Raw genomic sequence first — 21,965 nt, 5'->3', positions numbered from 1 at the left:
AGAGATAGCAATGCATAATGTGATTTACTGCTTTCTCAAGGCCTGCCTTGGCCCTGCTGTTTTTATTCACACATGCAGCACACACACACACACACCATTAGCAGTATTAGGAGTCTGACATTTAGGCAGTGTATGCCACACGGGTGGTGGTGGTTGGCTTTTCTGTGTCACAGTATTCATATATGGAGGCAAGGCAGGAAAGAGCTAGTGCTGGTGCTGTGTCTCATTTTGGATATGTCCAGCAGTATGCATTCATTTTAATACACTAACAACTTGCAAAATGCATTAATTTCAGCTGGTGGTGGGAGCTAAATACCAGCCACCTTTTACACTTGCATGTTGCCATATTTGTCAGTGTGTGGCAGGACTGGCTGTATAGTCCTATGTTGTATATTGTTTTTATTATGTGTTATACTAAGAGATACTAAGCTGAAAAATTAAATATAACATAATTAAATCAGGAAAAAGAAAATGATCTATTTCTATATATGTATCTAACAATTTTTTTAATATTTGTGATATAATTGTGAGAAACCTGAATATCCTCAGCTTCAACCATGGTGGGTCATGTTTGCTACGTGCATACATACAATGTGTTACTTATACTATATATAAATTGTGTCAGTCTGAATTATGGTAGGTTCCTTTAGCTTGTGGGCGGCTTTCTGTCGTAAAGTCTGACCTAGTTTTCCCCTCCTGGAAGGCCGTGACCTCCTGTTTGCCAGTTCCTACTGGAGCAGGGGTTATCTATTGTAACACTGTGAAAGTTATACTCCCGCAATATGAGAGGGAGCCTTATCTAAGAGAAGACTGATTTAAGGGTTTGATAATGATGTTTTTATACTTTAACAAGTAACACAATCCTTTATGTGTGTTCACAGAAAATGAGGCGTTTACATTTTTCCAGCTTGAAAGGTTTAGTCCTCAGAAGTTTCCTATGTGCGTCCACATTGTTCAGAAGCATGTTACGTTTTTGTTTTGCCGTTCCAATTACTGCTGTGAAGAGATGATTTCTGTCCTCGGGACAACAAAACAGCACAGCACAGCTGGGCGCTCCCTGTGGTTTTAAAGGTGACTGTTTTTGTTTAGACCAGATATCTTTAAACCAGAGAACTTCCCTTTGTGGAAATATCACAATTACACATTTGTGTAATTTATGATACAGCCTTCTCCCACTAGTTATGGACTGCAATCATATTCTCAGTGCAAATTTTTTTTTTACGCCCAAGCTTCAATATCAGCTCTTTCCACAGAGCTGCTGCAAATCTTCCTATGGGATACTACAGGTGGAATCTCTCATGAATAATGGAGGTGCCGATGTGTTGTTTATTTGTTGTGTGGACACAGATACTGTAGCTGCATTATTGATGAGAGCGCGCCTTAGCATTCTTTTCCCTTAAATTCATAAGTCAATAGCAAAAATAGAAATCCCTGACAGTGTGCCACATACAGCGCTGTAGGGCTACAATATTTACTGTTGGTTTGTGTGTCACTAAAAATACATTTGTTGCACATAGGAGGAAGAATTACTCCAAACTGTAATGCAGTAGATGTCTTTTCTCACATGACTGATTGTCTTGGAGAGCAGACAGAGGAGGGGGTCTCCAGAGGAGGGCTTTCTCCTTTCGTTCAGCAGGAAATGATCTCAAAGACCCGGGCATTCTCGGAACAACCATGCGATCAGCGCTGTCTCCTGTAACTACCCAGCAAAACTTGGCCTTAATCCTGCTTTAATAGTAAACAACAGCTGTAGGGCACAAGCACGCTCTGATTAAGAAGGAAAAAGAAATAACCTCTGTAAACCAATAAAAATATGCCTCCATCTTCCTCCCTCTGTGTTTACACACAGTACAAGTACACAGTGAGATAATTCTGTCAGCACGATTGGATTGGGAAAAATGTGATTAGGTTGCAACTTTTTTTTCCCATCTACAGTACGTCCTGCATGCTCCATAACACCTACTGTAGCTACGTTATTTCAGCAATCTCAGTGTAGCATCACATTCTTAGTGCACTCATTACACTTCCTGATAGAATGAACACAGCTATATGAGCACAGAAAATATCCCGAGGAGGCCACGCAGAGGTATGCACCCTGCACATACATGCATACTGAAATACACATTCACACATGCCAGACAGGGAGAGCCGCCAGCGGGTGTTTGGTTTCTTTCCTTTTGCGTAATGTTTTTTCAGGCATATTGGAGTCTTCTTGGTCCGTCATTGTATAGGGGGTTTTTGGAGTCAGCTTAGTTTGCGACTGCAACACACGTGATTGAATTAGAGTGCTGCCGATTGGCTCCATTATTGTGGTACGTTAGATATTTTCCATCAGCAAGTTGGTTGAGCCTGTGTCTGTTGTTAGACTATTTTTCCTGGAGTATTTAACCTATGGCAGATGCTGCAGTACCCCAAAACATAAAACACTAGGAATATGTTTAGTAATGCGTTTCATAAAATGTCTCTGGAGGCCAATAATGATGCATAATAATGTATAATATCAGGAGTATTTCCAAGCAGGTCATGCTGTTTGAAAAGCGGAATTTTGACTGACGGGATGAGATCAACAACTGAAAAACCCTAAGAATGAATGACAGAGCATGTGAACCACTCAATGGGTTTATATTAGCTCAAGAGGTGTACTGGCTGTGTGCTGAGTTGCGACCAAATATGATCGCATTAAAGCTCAGAGTGAATATGTAGCATTCTTAAGTTACCCTTGCGCAGCTCTCTCCTTGTCATTGACATTTCCTTGAGACTTGGCTGCTGTTGGTGACATTAGATGAATGCAGGAGAATATATGTCTTGTAAAGCCTAGGCTGCAGGGATTGAGTGTGTACCAAGGTTGCACATGGACTGTTTTTCACCCTCCACCATGCTAAAAATAACGTGATGGTATTTTGGTATTTTGCCACCTGCGTTATTAGAATGCTCTCCTTTGCATATACTGTACTTTTAATGTGGGAATGAAGAGTAGAAATGTGTAACCTTGACATTTTTTGTGTGTTCAAACATTTTTGTTTGTGTTTAATGTGTAGCCTACACACACTTCACTGTGTGCAGAAGTCAGTTTTGACATTTTTTTTCTATATTCATATATTTTCTGAATGGAGAAGTTGTGCCTCATTTTTTGAGAGTGTTTGGTTCACTAGAATATCTGTACTAGTTCAAAAATAGCTGTCTGTGGTATAAATCTGACCTCATCTACTAAAAAATCTTGAGTATCCTCATTAGAGGAGGTTCGGGTTTGAAAATTACAGTTACTTAGAGGGTCAGAATGGCCAGAAAAAGGGATCTAGTATTAGCTTTGCATCTGCTCGCACAGAAGGACTTTAAATGTCACACCATTTCACACTGTCAAGTGGCCTTTTGCACACATAATTCAGTTTTTATACCTGCTAATTTCTTGGAATTCAAGATCACGTGGCAGCAGATTTAATTATATTCTAGATGATGGTTGAAGCATTGTGGGCAGGCTTTACAATATCGCACACACACTGTGCATTTCTGTGTTTTTACTATCATTTCATAATAAGAAGATTATACTTATTTGCAGACTATTGCAGCTGTCGTGCCGACTCCATAACCAGATTATTTTAAGGTTTAAAACTGTAGCAAAAATAATCTGATCAAAAGGACTAAAGTGCGTCTTTTCATTTGTGCTTCAGTGGTGTTGTATTTTACTTTCACTCCTCTCTGTTGCTGTTAGTCACACAAAAAAAAATCTGAACTAGAAATAGAGACATGGCCAGCGGTGGAGAAAAACATTTTGGAGGCAATAAGAAAACTGCTTTTTTGTTTCAGCTAACAAAGGAAGAAATAACTTGTGTTTAGGTGGTCTGCAAATGCAGTAACAACAATTATTTTATGGACCTAAAAAAAGTTTGCTTTTCACCTTGCTGCCACTGAAAGCCATGCTAACTGAAGACACACCTGTGTTTACATCCACCTCCCAGCTGTTGAATTATCACTTTTCCGATTACTCCACATTATTGACACTGTCCACATCCCTCCCACAGACGTCCTGCCTCACACATCCTCTTTGTTTGTTTCTCCTTGTTCTCTGCTTCACTTATTCTCTCTCTCTTTCTCGCCCCCCCCTCCCTCCTCCAAATCTCCCCTCCCACACACACTGTCTCACACACCTACTGTCTGCCCGCCAGGTCTCTGTTGCTAGGCGACAAGCAATGAGCGCTGGACTGCTCTTATGAGAGCGACATTTGTCCATCATGATCTCTTCCTTCCCTCTGTTGCTTTTCCAGTATACTGGACTTTTCTCTATGAAGATGTAGCGGACATTTGTGGAGAAAAATGAGTGTGATTATTTTGACTTTGAATTTTAAAGTCTTATGTTTTTTAAATAGTTTATTATTAGAATGTGTGGCTGCAACTCTCTGGGATAGTAAACCAGTAGTCATGAAAGTCGTGAAAGTAGTAAATCAATACTCCCCTCTAATTGGTGCAAGAGCAGTAGAATTAAGAGGCAATATCTGTTGTTGTTGTTGTTGTTTTTTCTATTTTGACATCCTGTAGCTCCTTCCTTCACATGTTTCCAAGCTGAGAATGTCTCTGCTGCTTCATTTCTTTTGATTAGTCCCTTGGGCTCTTGCAGGTTTTATTTTGACAAATGAGCCTGGTGCTGAGCACTAAAAAGCACTTAGAACAATATTGATTACCAGTGGCAATTAGCTAGTGAGGGGGAAAGGAAGATGTTCTTAAAGTAAACCTTCACACGCTGTCACAGGGCTGGTTGAGTAAATGTAATAAGGCTGGGGATTAGTGATGTGGATTTCCTCTCTGCTGCATTTGAAGGGAAGCTCATGAACAGGCAGAATGCATCTAGATGAGTGGATTACTGAGGCTAGCTGTGGGGCTAGATGAGGACGGAATGTAAACTGTCTTCATAATGACATAATGTGCATTGTGTCATTCACATAAAACTTTTGTTCTTGTTTACCTCCACAAAGAGGAAAGACTACAGTCACGCCTTTTAATCTCTCGATCGCACACACACGTACACAAACTCATTGTAATTTCAGAAAGTAAACCCTCCTGTCATGCATATGCAGCCATAACAAATTCCGTGTGTCGCCCCCAGTGACTTGTCCTTGGGTTCGAACAGTGCTGCAGTGATCAAGTGAACACTGTGTGGACAGCAGAGGAGAGCTGATTCAGTCTTCACATCATCCCATGTGAAAGCTGTTGCCAGCTTTCTCTCTAACACACCCTGACAACACAGTTTTTTGTGCTGAATTTTTCCATGTTGTGTATTTGGGCTTAACAGCGAAGCCTGTACCAAAGCCTGCAAGGGTCAAATTGCTGACTCAAGGGAGGTGACTTCTCCTATAGCCTGATACACTGCACAGCACATCGCAGTGCCATCGCAGGGATGCTTCTCTCCACCTTGGGCAAAAGGCAACCCCGCAATACTTTGTGTCAGCTCCTCAAATCTGAAACCTGCTCCAACAACAGCAGAACAATAACAGGGAAATTACAGCAGAAACCAGAACCAGTGTTTGCCTTGCGCTGAACACAAACAAACATGGTTTGACTTGGAGTGCTTCCTCTGAGCTCTGTGTGCCTTGTCTCTGGATATTTGATTCCATAGTGAAAATCCTTTGATTTAGTAAAATTACACTCCACACACTCAGAGACAGACACAGAGAGGATGCCTCAGTCCTCCCCGCCAGCCCGCTTTACACTTGACATCACATAGAAGCTTAATGCTGTGCAATACGGTCCAGTGTTCCTCCAAAGGCAATGACCTTTCTAATAAAGGCACAGATTGGTTTGCTGCGCTGCCATCTTGCATAATTGCACAGATTCTCCGTAGGCTTTAGAAGATGTACACAAACTTGCTGCGGTGTTTCATCCAGACTCCAGCTCCTCTACTTAATGGATCTTGTTAGCCGAGGTCAAAGTCCTATATGTCTGGGGTCACAGTAAAGAAACGCAGCCTTCCCTGCGGAACACATCGGGGGGTTTCTGATGTGGGCTGATAGGAAAACACGAGCCACAACAATCTGAAGCGTGCCCTCTCCCCATTTCCTCTTCCGAACTCCAGGGTTAAAACATGCAAATTCTGTATGAAGGAAGCTGATTTATTTTCCCCAGTGGGAGGCGTGAGATCTAAATTTAAAATGATTAAATGAGCCTAGAGTTAGAAAATCATTTGCACTTCCATTTGTTAGCCTCTGAGCTGTTCTCAAATCAAGGGCAAGTCTCTGAATCACTAGGCTCAGATGACTGCCTTTTTATTTTTTGTTCAAGGTCTGTTTATTTGCAGTTTTTTAGATTACAGAAACAACTACAAAAAAACAGCCATATGACAAGCAGGTTTATAAAAAAAAGAAAAATGAAAAAAAAGGGCAAAAAACGACACACTCAGGTCTGCATCAACAAACCTGCCTGAGTCGATCTGAACACCCCGCACCTGCCTGTACCACTTAAAACAAAATCAGACTTATGTCATTCCCCTAGCTGAGTAAGAAGTCCGGGTTTTCCCTCATTATCTCAGGTTCTCTGCCTTTTAATATTTCCTAAAAATGTCAAGAAAGGCTGCCACGACGCATAGAACGTTTTGATTGAGCCTTGGATAGAGGATCTTATTTAGGTTTGATAGTTTGTCATAACCTCCTTAACCCAATGTGATTAGGTGATAGAGGGTGAGGGTCCTGCCAACATATTTCCTTGCTGTTTATTATATATATTCTGTGGTAGAGCAGTCATTAAAGATGGATTGAATTAAACTTTCAACATCTTAAGCTTCAACGTGCCAGAAATGCAACAGTTTAGGTCAAGTCCCAAACACGTGGAGTAGGTCTGCAGGATCTCACATGTGTCGCCCACAGGGTCCACATTTGATCTGATCTTGGACAATTTGACCTTTGACCGGAGCAATCTATGAACAATCTTAAATTGAATTACAGTGTGCCGCTGACATATTGAAGGTGTGTAAATCCTGTGAATGATTTTCTGCCAAGTTGTGTGTGAGATTTGTTCCTTTAAATCTTCTACCCACTTAGTTTTTAGCTGCTCTAAAGGTGCTGATCATGTGAGCCGAGGAGTTTGTAAAGTCTACCTATAACCTGCTTTGTGTTGGACTTAAGTTTAAGTATACAGTCTAGCAAGAACTCCGGGTGGGAGGGAGAGCATTTGCAATGAGAAGCCACAAACTGCAAAGCTGTAAATATCTATAAAAGTCAGATCTAGGAATAGATGATAGGTTTTTACTGCCTTTAACAAAAACATTTGCCAAATTACAGTGGTGACCCCTGTATTGTGTAATACAGTTTGTGGCTCTAATCCACACATTTTCAGACTTTAAATCCCGCTTTGGTTAATGCTTGCCATTAGCCAAATTTGTCCTTTTCACTTTACCAAACAATTAACCAGGAAAAGTGATTAAACTTCAAACCTTTCTCTCTCGTTTCACATCAAATGTATAGCTTAAGCTTTAATTTAAATAAATATTCATACAGTCCTGTGCATCGACTGGCATCAGTGAAAGATTGGAGCGTATTACTGCATCAAGATAAAGGTAATGAGACCTGTCTCTCAAGCAAAGAGAGCCTAATCTCCTTGGTCTCTTCAGGCTTCTCTTAAGCCGGTGGAGTGGAGTGGAGTGGAAAAGAGAGGGGAGAGCGAAAAAAAGAGACAGAGAAGGTGAATAGGTAGAGAGAGGAGATGATACTGGCAGGAGAAAAGAAAATGTGGAGAATGGAAAGATTAGGGGACCTGTGGTTATACATGTGCATTTGTATAATAGTGGTGTGTTTGGATGATAGAAAGAGGAGCATTGATCAAAAGATGGTGGCAATAGAAAATGGAGGCTCCTGACCTGTTAATGTGTAAAAGTAGATTTCAAAAAGTCACTTCTTATTGGAAAAAACACTAATGTTCCACAGTGATCTGGATAAGTGTATTCCTCATGGGACCATCAAAGTATGTTGATGGATGGATTGCTGGAACAACAAATTCCTAGGCCTTTAAACCTGGTTAGGTCATTTTTGAAAGAAACGGATCATCAACAAGCTTCTCCAACACATTCTTGGCTACCATGCTGCACCTGACCAACACCTTTCCATGAACTGTATTAACACAGGCAGCAGTCAACATGTAAACTGTGGTGATTTTGCCTTGAACATTGGACCTCTGCTCTTGTTTCTTTTATGGATAAATGCTTATTAAAAACATTGACATGCCGGTATGCACATCTGCTAGTTTGGTGCACTAGGCACTGCTCTTACTTAGTCATTCATATCATATGCAGAGACTGCAGTACCTCTCCCACTCACGTTGTTCTGCAGTTACACATTTTCTGGAGTGACTAACTGCTGTTCACTGTTATCTGTGGATGCACATCTCACATCTCTCCGTATGCACGGATAAGCTTGATGTTTTTTTATTGGTTGTTGCTTCAAACCGCACAAGTTAGGAAATCTAATACCAAACACGTTTGACCTGCTGAGATCCTGGCCTGAGTTGCTTGTTTGCACTGCCTACCTCTTTGCTGCTAAAAAATTAATCTGCCAGTCATATCTGGATGTTGCTCTTTATAGAGCGGGGTCATTGATCAGTGCAGGTTAGACAGTAGGGAGCCAATTAGGGCAATAGCTTCCATCCTAGTGGTTTTCCTCTCCTAGAAAACACCTAAACGGCCTGCTCTGCCTCTGCTGAAGGTAATAGGGCTGCGATTTCCTCTGTCTGTTGTTCACTGAGTCACTTATTGACAGAGAGCGAGCCGTCTGTCTGCATTTAGGAGGAAAGCTCATTAAAGCGTTCTAAGGGCAGTGGAGGGATCAGGGTTAAGACAGGTGACTGCTTGATGGGGCTGTTGTTGTTGTAGTTGTCTGTGCTGCTCCTCCTTTACATTCATTCACTGCTGTGAAAGCAGCAAGTATGTGGAGAAAAAAATGATCATACAGTGATCTTGTTTCAGAAAATCATTTTTTTAAGAATTGCAAAATAGCCTGTTAAATAAAGATATAATGAAAGGATTCAGCAGAACTGAGAATGTCACACATCATCGATATATTTTGGCATTTGCCATTAATCAATTCAGTTTTTTCTTACCTAACCATGTTTAACTTCCAGACGGGGGATTATATTTGCTTAGATAAGCAGAATTTGGGTGGTAGCAGGGTGTAGAAAGATATTTTGAAAATGCTTCACAGGCATCATCTCACATTGTAGCAGTAGTCTGGTCGAAGTTCAACAGTCAGTGGATGCAAGTTGCCAAGAAACATGCCCACAAATTACAGGGAAGATGCAGACTGCACAGTAATAGACTCTGTAATAAGCAAGACCGACCCATCTGTCTCACTTATTTGATAACCCTAATTTTAAAATACCCTAATAAATAGTAAACTCTAATATATTGCTGTGTATATATTATTAAGTGCACACACATGATTAAAGAGACCAGAAACAGCAACAACAAATTTCACAGTCTTATGGTCAAATTAATGTTTTGGCAGAATGTCGTGCTTCTGCTTCTTTTTCTATAAAAACCTGATATATAAAGCTGCCAGCTACACTGCAATGAATGTGCTCAAAACACATGCTGTATTAAAGCCTAACCCGAACCCTCTGTAGCCGCGTTCCTGCTGTTGACAGGATCTCTGTTAGCAGAGATATGAGTTCTCCTTCGGGCCCCGTGGTGGTGGGGGGGATGTCCAGACGGGCGTGTAGCTCCCAGGCAGACACACTATTACCTCCTGATTCATAGGTATGGTAAGCGATGCCGACACAAACCGAACCCTAGATGAAATAGAAATCAATCATTGCACTTAACACACACGTACGCACACACACGGACACACAGAATTGCCCAGCGCCCTTGGATGAATGAAAGTCCTGTTGGTTAGAGCAATAATAGAAAATAGAGTCAACCTTCAGGGTGCAGCTGAACAGATAGAGGTTGGTGATTCTAAGCAGCAAGAGTGTCGCAAGGACAGCAGTGTCAGTCTGAGAAACTTCATGGTAGCGTTTAGTGTGAGGATGACAGACAAGGATACATCAGGCTTTAGGTTTTGTAATAAAAAATATTTTTAAATGCATGTTGTGGTATTTTTAAGGTCTTAAGAAATGTGGAGCCCTCATTCACATGTACATTAAGCTGTTGTACAAAATGGTGGAAATTAGCCTCGGGTGGCTGAGCAGCTGTAGTACGATAAAGGCTGACGCCATTCAAGCATGATGTTTTGTTGTTGTTTTGTTGTTTGTGGTGTAATCCCACCTACTTTCAAAAAATGGTATGTAGGTCTGGGTCAGACTACGCCTTGGATATTTTACCGCGCTGTGTGTAGAATGTTCTTATCATACAAAGACTCGCAGGCTCTCTGCACATCATGTGTGTAAATGCATCTCATGTCAGTAGTCACGTAGAAAGGCGTTCGTCTTATTTATTAAATGCATTTTTCCATTGAGACCTAATTTGCATAGAAAACAAGAATGTCAGCCTGTGTGTGTGTCATCACCATAGTAACAAGCCTTCTTGGTAAGAAAAAAAAAATATAAATTAAACCTGTTGTGAATTGAATGACCAATTATCGTGGAAGAGAATGTGGTCATTAGTGCTACTTTTTCCCCCCTTCTGCACAGTAATTTGTTAAATTTGCACTCCTCCATCTGCATTAAAGTAATTATGTTGTCTCTTATTTGTTTTCGTGGTGTGCGTGTCTGAGGCTGTAAATCTCTCTAACGTCCGATTTCTGTGGGGATTAGAGGGGCCATTATTTGTACTTGCTGTCTAATACAGAGGAAGCAAAGATGTACCGATGAGGCGAAGAGCCGAGAGCCTGATTGACAGCTGCTTACCTCATTTATGGTTAATTATAGGGGTTCGCCGGCGGGAGCAGAGGTGATTGTTGGGTGCGGATTTCACTGATGTGGCATCAGCTGTCCCTCTTGCTTACAGTGTAAAGAAAATGATGATATAGATTTTTTAGTGAGGCCATTTATTTCTTCGACACAGAAAACTACATTAGACCTCAGTGTTATTTGTTCTCCTGGCAGCTGCCAAACATCTACAGGGACATTTTGCTCATTTTCTCTGCTCTTTATCCAGGCTTTTTACATCCGATGAAAAACTTTTTATTGAGTTTCTTTTATAATAAAGACCCATCTTTAGTGTGCCCTCATTTCAGCCAGTGGCCATCTATTATCTGCTGACATTAAGAAGATAAAACTCAAAGGCGTTACGGATGACAAGTGCTGACCTTTCAATCTCCCACAATTCACTGCGTTGTCTATTTTTATCCCAGACCACTGGGGCTTGAAATGTTGTATCAATGGAAGAGGTGCGGTGCAGCATCATGAATCAACAGGGCTGTGCATTCAAGATTTTTTTTTCAATCTGCCTCCAGTCATAAAGAAGCAACACTAATAATCTTTATTCTTCCCTCTTTTTGTTGGGAGGGCCATGAAAGAACGGATGCTCCATGTCAGGCTTATGTTATGCTTTTTCACATCGCTGTCCTATTGATTCCCTCTGCCAGCCCAGGAGACGTCACAACTGGGACAAAATAGTGTACTTGGAGTGCAGCCATTTGGGGGAATGAATTCTTGTCCTGTTTTGCAGATGGGTGCGCTGTCCAGCAGAGACACGGGGAGATGTTTGGCTTGTCTTCGTGTTTGCCGATATTGTGGATGTCATCTATTTAGTTCAGAGGCCACAAATAGTCTAATCCTGCTCTGTGCTGCGGGGCTGAAAATAGGCCTGGCACGAAGGGGCCATGTGATTCAAACTTTTAGTGACTCTGGTAGATTTATTAACACATTATTTTGGATAGTTTAAACCTACATTAATGTATAATAAAAACATTATTTACAGTATATAAAGTTGAATCCCCATTTCTCAAAAAATAAAACAAACAAAAACAAAGGATTTATTCCTCATATAGCAAGTGACGGTAACAGCTGCACTGTACTGCAGATTTATCCAGCTGCAGCAGCCTCTGCAAATTACATTTGTGTGATGATAGGAGCATTTTGTTGACGGTGGGGACCAGATTGCATTCCTAGCTGTACCTGTGTAATCCCTGACTCCAACACATGGCAACCTAGGTAAGCCACTGGCCTCCAGGACCACTGCTGTCACATCAGATATAAGGATAACCATGTTGTTGTGATATCTCGATGGATTAATATAATAATGTGTTTTAGTGAGAGCTCATCTGAATTCCTCTCCCCCTCTCTCTCTCTCTCTCTCTCTCACACACACACACACCATGAAAACTTACAGATTTAAATTTGGTGTAACGCTGCCTCAGTGCATGCTTTAAGGGACATGCCAGTGTCACGCAATCCAAGCTGTGCCTTGTGTCTTTTGTTTTTTTTTTTATGTGGTGGCTGCCGTGCCAGCTCGCCCATTCACACAGCCATGAATCAGCCTATGTTACTACCTCTGATGCCAGCTCAGAGGTACCTCAGTGGGTTTCACACAGTAAGGCACAGTAAGGCAAAATAAAGATGCACGGTGAAATCTGCAGGCACCACCTACACAAAGATACTCCTTAATTCTGTATCACTGTACCTGTAACATAAATGTGCAACTCATTAATACAAACCTAATCTGTTTATTTCTGCTGTTCATTGGGGCATTTTCGCTGTAGATTTATGGGTACTGACTCATTTTTGGCACCTCAAGTAACCATTTTTTTCATATTGGCTTTAATCCTCTGCCCTATATAGCCTGACACTGTTTATAGAAAGCTACTTAACTTGTCACTGTTTTAGTGTTTAAAATAAATCAATTATAATAACATACGTGACACTAAATCTGTGGATGGCCCCATTGCAGAGAAGAAATATACCAGTAATTGATTCACTCTTCTCATGGCTTCTTTGTAATTAACCTGCAACATTTGGCCTCCACAGTTCTATATGGTTCAACAGACATGACCCACAAAAAAGCTGCTTTTCTCCACATGGTGCTGTCAGATTTAGCCTGGCACCTGTGTATGTGTGCCTGTGAATTAATATGTGAAACACCTGTGTTACTCCTCCTCCTTCTTCCCTTTCTTTTTGCTGTGACCCAGTGTAGATCTGTAACCCAGGGACACTGGGTAACTGTACTGGCATTAAAATAGCAAACAGGGGGAACAGAGCATGTTATGAGATTCACTAGTTTCATGTCCCAGGGTGGAGCTAAAAATAGCCTCTCACTCTGGAATAGAGTTTTCCCCAGTGATGCGGGCGAAAGCCAGAGGAACAGCTGCGTTAAAGCCAAGTCCTGTTAGATCAGCGGAGTCAGACGGGCATGTTTCTGTCTCACTCTCCTGTCTTTTCTTTCCGCCTCTTGTCTCACTCCCTGTTTCTCCTGCTGTCTGTTTACCTCCTTGTCTTGTAGTATCTTTGTTTCCCTGTTACCCCTCTCTGTCTGTCCTGTGTTTGCTCAGTTTTCCTGTCTGAATGATGTCTTTAATTTGTGTCTTTGTCATTATCTCCCCTCCCTCCTCCCCCCTCTTGCTGTATTATCCTGTCATTCTATCTCCCTGGCTTCCTCTGACTCTTTGTTTGACAGGGTGTCCTCCTTCTCCCCCCCTATAGCTTCTGCCTCTTTGTCCCACTCCTGGTGATTTCTCGCTGTTGATTCCTCTCTTTGTCTTCCTTCCTGTGTCATGTTTTATCTTCTGCTCTCTTGCTCATTATTACCAGGCCTCCCCTGTGTACTCTGTTAATTGGTACAATCCTAATATTAACAGTGTTCATCTGCCTTGCTATAAAAAGCTTTCTTGAAGTAGGAGGATGAACTACATAATTTTAAACAGAAAATTAAACAGGTGTTACATCAACCGGTTTCATTTTAAAAAAAGTTGTAGAACGACATCTGCTCAGTGTTCACCACGCGTTTCATGTTTGTTTGTGTAGAAGTGCATTGAAATGATGAGATTGCATCACCAGTGATCAATACATTATATAATTTTTGTTTAAATCCTGTGTTGTCTATGGTTCTCTTTTTTAAGTTTTTTTTTAAGAGTGCATTTATGGCTAAGAGAAATACTAAAGTCTGCCAGTTACACTTTTTCTAGCACGATCTGATGCCCTGCTGAGCATGTTGTGAGTAGATTCTCACACAACAGCAGGGTACAGTAAAGTTGTCTGTTGAGAAGTTGGAGGTGTGCAACCGGTTGTCTGCAGCTCATGTGACCACTCACTAAGGCCTGTTCTTCTGCTTCCAACTGAGAATTTGCTGACAAATGCTGCAGTGTGTCATGCAATCATATATTCTGTGTGGTGTGTTTTTCCATTTGCAGAACTAGCAGTGAGTAGTAATGTGCAATTGCTCTAAATACAGGGGATATGAAGGATTGTATTTTCTTCATTCATGCATATTACAGTGGACACTAGCTTGGACGCAACATATTGATGCTCACCTTCATTCCTCTGGTTGACTCTAGTGCACCTTTGTGCACAAAATGGCTTAATGGAAGTCCGTCATCTGAATAATGTACGCATTGTTTCCCATCCTTTTGTGTGAGTAGATTACAACATTATATGCCTGTTAATGAAAATCCTTACCTGCCTTCATTCATTTCTCTACACCATGTGTTAGGGTTTTGGTTACTGTATGTGGGATTTATGTTTAAGCATTTTGCTCCTTTCGCTTGGTTCTAAAGACATTTTCAGCCTGCTGCCCTCTCTGCCTGTCTGTCTCTCTTCCTGTCTCCCTCTCAGTTTGACATCACAGGTGTGTATATTTAGCCGGCAGATGGATTCTCCCATAGCAGTCTGCATCAGTGCTTCTCTCTCTCTCAGCTCAGTCTACCATTGGCTACTCAAACGAACTGGAAGAAATTGTTTGCATTATCTCCTCTGATCTGCCCAGCCATCAGTTTGTCACTACATCCATTATTCATGCGTATACACACACACACACACACACACACACACGCATGCACACACACACACACACACACACACACACACACACACCGTAGCCTTCATATTCCTGTGTTATTCCCAGATTAAATGACCATCACCCTTGAAGGTTTCCACACAGAGTACAATTAAAACAATTTGTGTTATGTTGTTGTTTATCTGCTTGATAAAGGTAGTTGTTGTAATATTGACAATGTGGTTGTCAGTATTTACCACAACATCTGACAGATGTCTGAAGGCATGCTTAGGAAGAAACACTAGCAAGGAGAGGTAGAAACAAGTTCTGTGAGTTACAGTGTGGCGTGATTTGCATGACATACAGTAGTACTGGGCGGTGTGGTGCATTCTGTGGTTCAAACGATGCACGCGGAGCGTGGGGTTGGTGGGGCCCTTCTGGATAAAAAGAAACTGATGGGTGCAGACTAGCTATGTCTGGAGTGCTATCGAGCAGGCACACAGCCAGTCAGAGTGAAATCTTAGACCTCAGTGTGCACGGTGACCCGCATGCATACACACTTTGCTAAGTATTTGCAGCATGTGACAGGCGAGACGCATGCTGGCTACGTATTACCAGAGGATGATGGAAGGGGGTTGGGGTTTAGGAGAAAACAGAATCTTAGTCATGCAGCTTGGGCATTCAGTTAGATACACATATTTAACTATTTACAGTTTACTATATCCTCTGGCTTCCATCCAGCAGGATACTGAACACTGTGAGGTTTTGTTGCTGGAGCTTAAACCTGATATGGAACTTGAAGTGCAGGTGTTGTTTACACAAGTGTTGATATGGGAGCGTTATTGATTATGTGGTGGCAAATATGAGGACATTACCAAAAATAAGATTCATAGCATTTTAAAATGCAAAACATTTGTTTAAGATTGAAATTAACCTTGTTAAATAGGCAATTAATTGGCTTAAAGGAACAGTTCACTCAAAAATAAAATACTCATGTTCTGCTATGGGCTTCAGGGCTATAAATCAGTTTGATAACTCTTGTTTTGTGTGAGTTGGCAGGTTTTAGAGATATAGGCTGTATAGTTTTCTACAGTGTGTCTGGCTGTAATGGCATCTTCCTCTGGTTGTAAAGAGTAGTTTGGTAAAAGGTAGACAGGTCATGACTGCCTTGAGTGCTACAAGCCAAGTGCTATCTTGTTCTATTAAATGACATAATGGAAGGATAAATGGCACTACAGGCCACAAAAAGAGTGATTTTAGGGTAACTTAGCTTAGTCAACCTATGTGGTAGTTGCCTTTCTTAATGACTTCTTCTTATGTCTTTTCAAAGACAAGACCAAGTGCTCCAAATTCACACTCTGATGTGTGCTTTAAAAGTTAGTGAGTCTCCTGACACTAAGTCATTTAATGAGTATATAAAGCATAAGTAACTGAATCACCCACTGGAGGACTGAGAGGCCCAACGGCAGGAGCAGATAATGACCTGATGACTAAGTCAGGCTTTTTTAGGGCCAGTTTATTGGCATTGTTATGGGGTTGGAATGAAATTAGGAAAATGGCAGCTGTGTCCATGCCATATCATTATCAAATGTAATCCAATTTGGCTAGACAATCCTCTTGAAATGGACAGAGCACTCTCTTGGGCTCATCTGTAATAGCACTGCTTTTTAGCCCTGCAGAAACTACTTTGAATTTGCAGTTTGGTTTTTTCGCATGGTCACCTATTGGTCACCTCAGGGGTCGTCTGACTTCTGGTGACTTTGTCCAACACAGTTTTTGGAATAAAAACAAAAAACAAACTTACTGTAAGCATAAATCATGTTGATGTGCGTCATAGTTTTTTTTCTCTGTGTTATGGGGTCACCCAGACCAACTGTAGCTGTTTGACATGTACAGTACTGAGAAGCAAATTTCACTGTGTTGACATAGCACATAATCTGCTCTGATGGCTGCTTGTCAGATGTCACTGTAAAGAGGGACATTGTAAAATGTGTTTCCAAGTGCTACATGTGTGCCCTGTGGTAATATGAGCCTGTCTCCTCGGAATGGACCAACAGGCTGACATCAAGGTGCTTAAAAGTTATTGCAATTCCAGGGATTCTCTGTAGACGCCATTTGCTGGGCCTAACCACAAGGTTTTATGAGACTTGAGGTGACACATACAAACAAACCTTTACTCTGCATTTGTGTGTGTATGTGTGCACACATGTAATTATAGAATATTGTTTCCTCAAAGGCTGCAAAAAGAAATCTACTCATTTCCTTCTTCTGCCAGAAGGCCAGGGAAGCAGAGTGCCTGCTTGTGTCAAAGCAGGAGTGAGAGAATGGCTGGAGAGGAACAGCTGCATGCAGTGACTGTGCCAAGCAAAGCATGTCAATGAACTGCTCACTCAGTCGGACACAAGAAGGAACATTAGAAGGCCCGCACGAGAACAAGAGCCTTACACTCTCCACTCCGAGGAACAATTAATGTACAGAGCCATATGTGCAACGCAACTAGAGCGACTACATATACATTCTGTCGTTATCTAACTTGCAGACTCATTTGAAAGCACATATTCAGCATATATAGCAGATGGAGGCCATCATGGCAGCATAATGACAGTTCTTTTTTTCCCCTCAGAGGTTTGGGGCTTGTCGTGAATGTGGATGTTGCCTCACACACAGGCTGTTGTTTTACAGTATGGGCTGATATTTGAGCATCCTTCATTTACTTATTTACTTACTTATTCTTCTAGGAGGCTCAGAAGGTGAACAACCCTGCCAACAATCCGGCAGCAGACAAGGCACCAAAAGGTCCTGATGAGAAGGAGGAGGCCCCAGCCAGCGAAGTGGGATGGATGACTTCGGTCAAAGACTGGGCTGGTGTCATGATCTCTGCTCAGACGCTCACAGGCAGAGTTCTAGTAAGTTATCCTTCTTGTAGTCGCACTTCAAATACAGACTCATTTGCACTTTTTGGACACAAGTGGCCATCCCATCAGCAGTTTGTATTTAACAGACTGCAACTGCTTTTCACACCCAAGCCTCAGATGAATCCACACTATAATCCACTGCCATGTACACATTTACTCACCTGTTTTGTACAAGTCCCAGAGGAGACATACTGTAGGGCAATTAATTTGATCCCCACAGATGCTAGCGGATGCTGTCCCCATTGAATCTCAGTTGGCTATTTGGCTGTCCAGCCTTCTCTGCGCTGTAATGGCCTTCGTGCGGCACACTCTAGCTGTCTCTGCCAGCTCAACCCCATGAGTGTGTGTTCATTTGTGTGTGTGTGTATACATGCTTGTGTGTATGTAAGGGGGCTTTATTTGTCAAGTACAAGGGTTAGCATATGTGGTGTGCATTAGATAAGAGGCTGTGACTGTGGCTTATCTTGGTATAAATTACAGTGGCTCTCCCTTTGCTGATCCTCATTTCTGTTTCATCAGCCTGGTCACACATCGAAATGTGTAATAGCAAGCTCGGTCTACAGAACAAGATGTATTAGTTTCACAATAAATGTTCAGAAACTCTGTCATCTCTACATTTGCTTGTGTGAACGTGATGAAGTGGGAGCACTAAATGACAGTAAAGAGTGGGTAAAAATTATGTCTCTAACTAGATCTTGCACAACCCCATCCAACCTCCAAGTATTGACTTTTCTCTGATGTATTAGCAGCTAGCTTACAAGAAAACATCACACCCTCTCACATTTGTAGAACAGTTTTTGAAACATTTTGTCACCTGCACAACATGGATATTACACAATATCATGTACGACTAATTTGGTTTCCTGCACTTAAATCCTGTTGCTGTGCATGTGTGTTCCAGAGGAAATGGACACAACATGTACAAATGTCATTAGGAAGATTGTATTCAGCCTCACAAGTGTGTGTGTGCTGCCGTCTGTGACTGCACAGTTGAAGTAAAATGCATTACTGAAATGAAAAACTGACTTTCCATCAGCTCGGTTTCTGATGAGCTCCTCCCCTCAGCTTAGCAAGATGTCTGCCACTTTGCTCCATTGAGCAGAAGACAGTTGGCCATGAGCAGCATGCTGCCTTTAACGGCTAGCCTCATTCTGGCTGCCTGAATCAGTGGAAGACTTTATGTGGTTTGATTGGGTTTGTGGCCATTTAGATATAGGACTTTTGTTCAGAGAAAACATATTTAGTCTTTTATTTTAAAAACAAACTGCTGAGAAATGTATGATTCTGTGTTGTCAAGCTTTCCCTTTATAGCCTAACATGTATCAGAGAATTAAGAGTATGCTGCACATCTCTGGACTGAATAAAGCAGCAGTGGGAGTAAGGAGAGGCAGAGAGATGGTGAAATACTAACTCTATCATTGTTAATGTTTGCTGGAATGTGACAGTTTCCTCATGCCTGTTGAGAATAACTATGAGTTGAGAAGGATTCGGGGCTTTTCATGGTGCAGAAGATGAAGAATCCTGAAGGGAGCTGTCAATTTACTAAATGAGCCTCTCTTTCATCACTTCCCCACTCACACAGCTCTGCTGGCATGGACACAGCTCCCTCTTCCTTTCATCTTATGTTCTGACTGAGTGCTCCCAATCTGCCCTCTATGTATATTTGTATCTGAAAGAGAACAAAAAAAAATTTGGAGACACATGCCAACCGTGAGCCAGACTGGCAGATGAAAAGTAAAACAGAGTGTTTGTGACAGTCAGGGAGGAATAATGCAGCGTTTGCTTTAAAGGGGGTTTCTAGGCGTAGAGATATCCCAGTGTATCACCTACTGTGATTTGTGCTACTTCTGGTGGGGCTGATAATTCTGCCCAGCAGGTTGTGTTTGCTTACGTGAGTGCTCCATGAAGGTGAATCTCTTCACGTGGGTGGAGTACTTGCAGATGCACATATGCAACAATTCCTCTACACACACAGTACCTACATGATACATGGTACAGAAGCAGGCGTGTGTGTGTGCACTTGTAGGTGGGTAGGTGATTTCACAGGGCTCTCGCTCTTCCATCAGTGCTTCACTGGAGATCAAAATTGCGATGAGTATCCGTGTACACAGAACCTGGCTGGTAACCATAGCAACTGCTGTGTAGTGGCGCTCAGTCATCTGACATTAGGGGGCTGTCTGCCTAGGCAAAGCAGAGCAGAAATAACACCCTCTCTCTCTCTCTCTCTCTCTCTCTCTCTCTCTCTCCTGCATACATAAGTGGCATTATATCTTTACTGTAAAGAGATGAAGGCAGAGACCTCCATCCCCATTCATTGTTTACCTTCATGGCTGTGTTAGTGAAAGATCAAGTATACCCTGAGGCTTATTGAATTACAAGACAATGTGTAACCACTCGTAGTAATATGGAATTCCCCATATTGTTTTCCCACGCAACCCTGTCTTAGGTTTCTGTAAGTTTGTGCTTGCAGATAGGATTGGAGGTAAACATGACAGAGGGATGCATCCCATCATTTAATAAGGAAAGACTGTGTGTCATGGCATTCAGTTTCCCTTGAACTCAAATATTTATAGCATGCCTGTGGGATGCAGCGCATGTTTTATCCATAGATTGTTTTGATATGACCTGAATATGAATGATTTCTGCAAAGAGACATGGCTTCTATTTCTTTGGTGCCATCAGGTTCCACCCCATCGGAGGAAAGGCAGAAATCTTTTACTCCAAAACAATCTAGATAATTAGCACTGCGAAACACAGGAAACAAGTGTTTTTTGGGGTGCACTGTCTCTTTAAGGACAGAAAAATTGGTAGCATTGGTCAGTATGGAAAATAACAGTCCACTCTTCACTTTAAACTGAAATTGTTTCATATCCTAAAAGCCACCACAGTCATTAATATGCCTGTCAGCTGGGGAAGAGTCCTGCCATCTGCCAAAACTAACTCTTGCTGACTCAACAACAAGTGTCTCGGAATATATTATACTGCTAGTGTTTTCTTAGACTCCATCCTTTCATTGGAAAAGCCATTTACTACTTGTATTGTAATGTAATTTCTGGAAGAAATCCATGGCTGAAGTAATTAACATGAGAAGAACAAGACCTGTGTTGTTAGGGGTGCCTAATGACTTTGCCAAAGCTCTGCTCAGAAAGTAATTTAATGAACACATACTACCCTCCCATGCTGCATAACCATTAGGACCAGACATGCTCCCTGTGAAGCAGATCATTCAGGTCATTAGTGACCTTGTTTTAAGAATTCCCATCACTAAGCCAGTACGCGCAAGCACAAATCTACAAAGGCTCACGGCATTAACGATACAGACGACATGCAACAGGAGGTAGAGAGCCACCTGTGAGAAAATTTATGTTTATCTTTATGCTTTATGTGATATCACAAGATAAGGTGCTGATAATGCATTGCCTCTTCAGGCTGGTCGTATGTCAAAGAGCCCCGTATTCTGTAATCATAACCTGCACTAGCGACCCCTAACCTGAACACACAGCCATTTGTCACCTTAGGAGCTGTGTAAAAATACAGGTAGGGGAGACTGTGAGCATGAGCCTGTGTTGCTCCTGTGTGTGGGTCTCTGGCTTTTTGTTTTACCCACCTTAACAATATAATCTCATCAAATATTTACTGCCTCGTTCACGCATGACCTACCTACCACTGTAGGTGAGCCCAAGCTTGGGTTAAACTGTCTAACCATCAATATTTAGAAAAGAAGACGGAACAGAAAACAATATTTCCCCAATGTGCTTAAAACTTAATTGTTTGATAGGTGGAAAAATCAGTGATGCAGAGCGGGAGCTAAATGACGTACCAGCTGCATCCTAGGCGAGACAGCAGTCCGCACAAAGCGGCTGCATGGAACAAAGGTGAAAAGGAGAGCACCTCTGGTCGTGCAGTGGATAGCTCATCAGTTTCTTGACAACCGTATCACCCCAGTTGTTTTGTCGAAAGACCTCATTAAGCACTCAAGGGCACAACGTCCGAGGAAGCGTCTATTTAGATTAGCTGGAAATATGAGTTGGCTGAATTCTTGTGCTGCATTATTATCACAGCATCTTATCTAATTGATTCCTGCGTTAATGCTATAGTATCAACGTATGTAATCCCATAACAGCGAGGATTATAACCTCTGAATGTAGATATTCGCCCTATCTCTCGCCGCAGTGGATTTGCACGGCATGGTGGGTCCAGAAATAGGT

At 41.8% G+C, this 21,965-nt stretch overlaps 1 protein-coding gene across 11 annotated transcripts in view; it reads left to right on the top strand.

Annotated features, from left to right (window-relative positions):
• Window positions 1-21,965, top strand: part of kcnma1a (potassium large conductance calcium-activated channel, subfamily M, alpha member 1a) — a 121,039-nt gene that overhangs the window by 12,794 nt on the left and 86,280 nt on the right. For all 11 annotated transcript variants that reach the window (XM_028422657.1, XM_028422662.1, XM_028422656.1 and 8 more), the window contains exon 2: window positions 17,581-17,748. In XM_028422657.1, the coding sequence (XP_028278458.1) occupies window positions 17,581-17,748 (168 nt within the window). The remainder of the gene's footprint in view (window positions 1-17,580; window positions 17,749-21,965) is intronic.

Source organism: Parambassis ranga, chromosome 15 (assembly GCF_900634625.1).
Source record: "Parambassis ranga chromosome 15, fParRan2.1, whole genome shotgun sequence".
In the NCBI taxonomy this organism is placed as follows: Eukaryota; Metazoa; Chordata; class Actinopteri; family Ambassidae; genus Parambassis; species Parambassis ranga.
The sequence above is the reverse complement of the archived record's forward strand: the minus strand, read 5'-3'. Positions and strand labels throughout refer to the sequence as shown.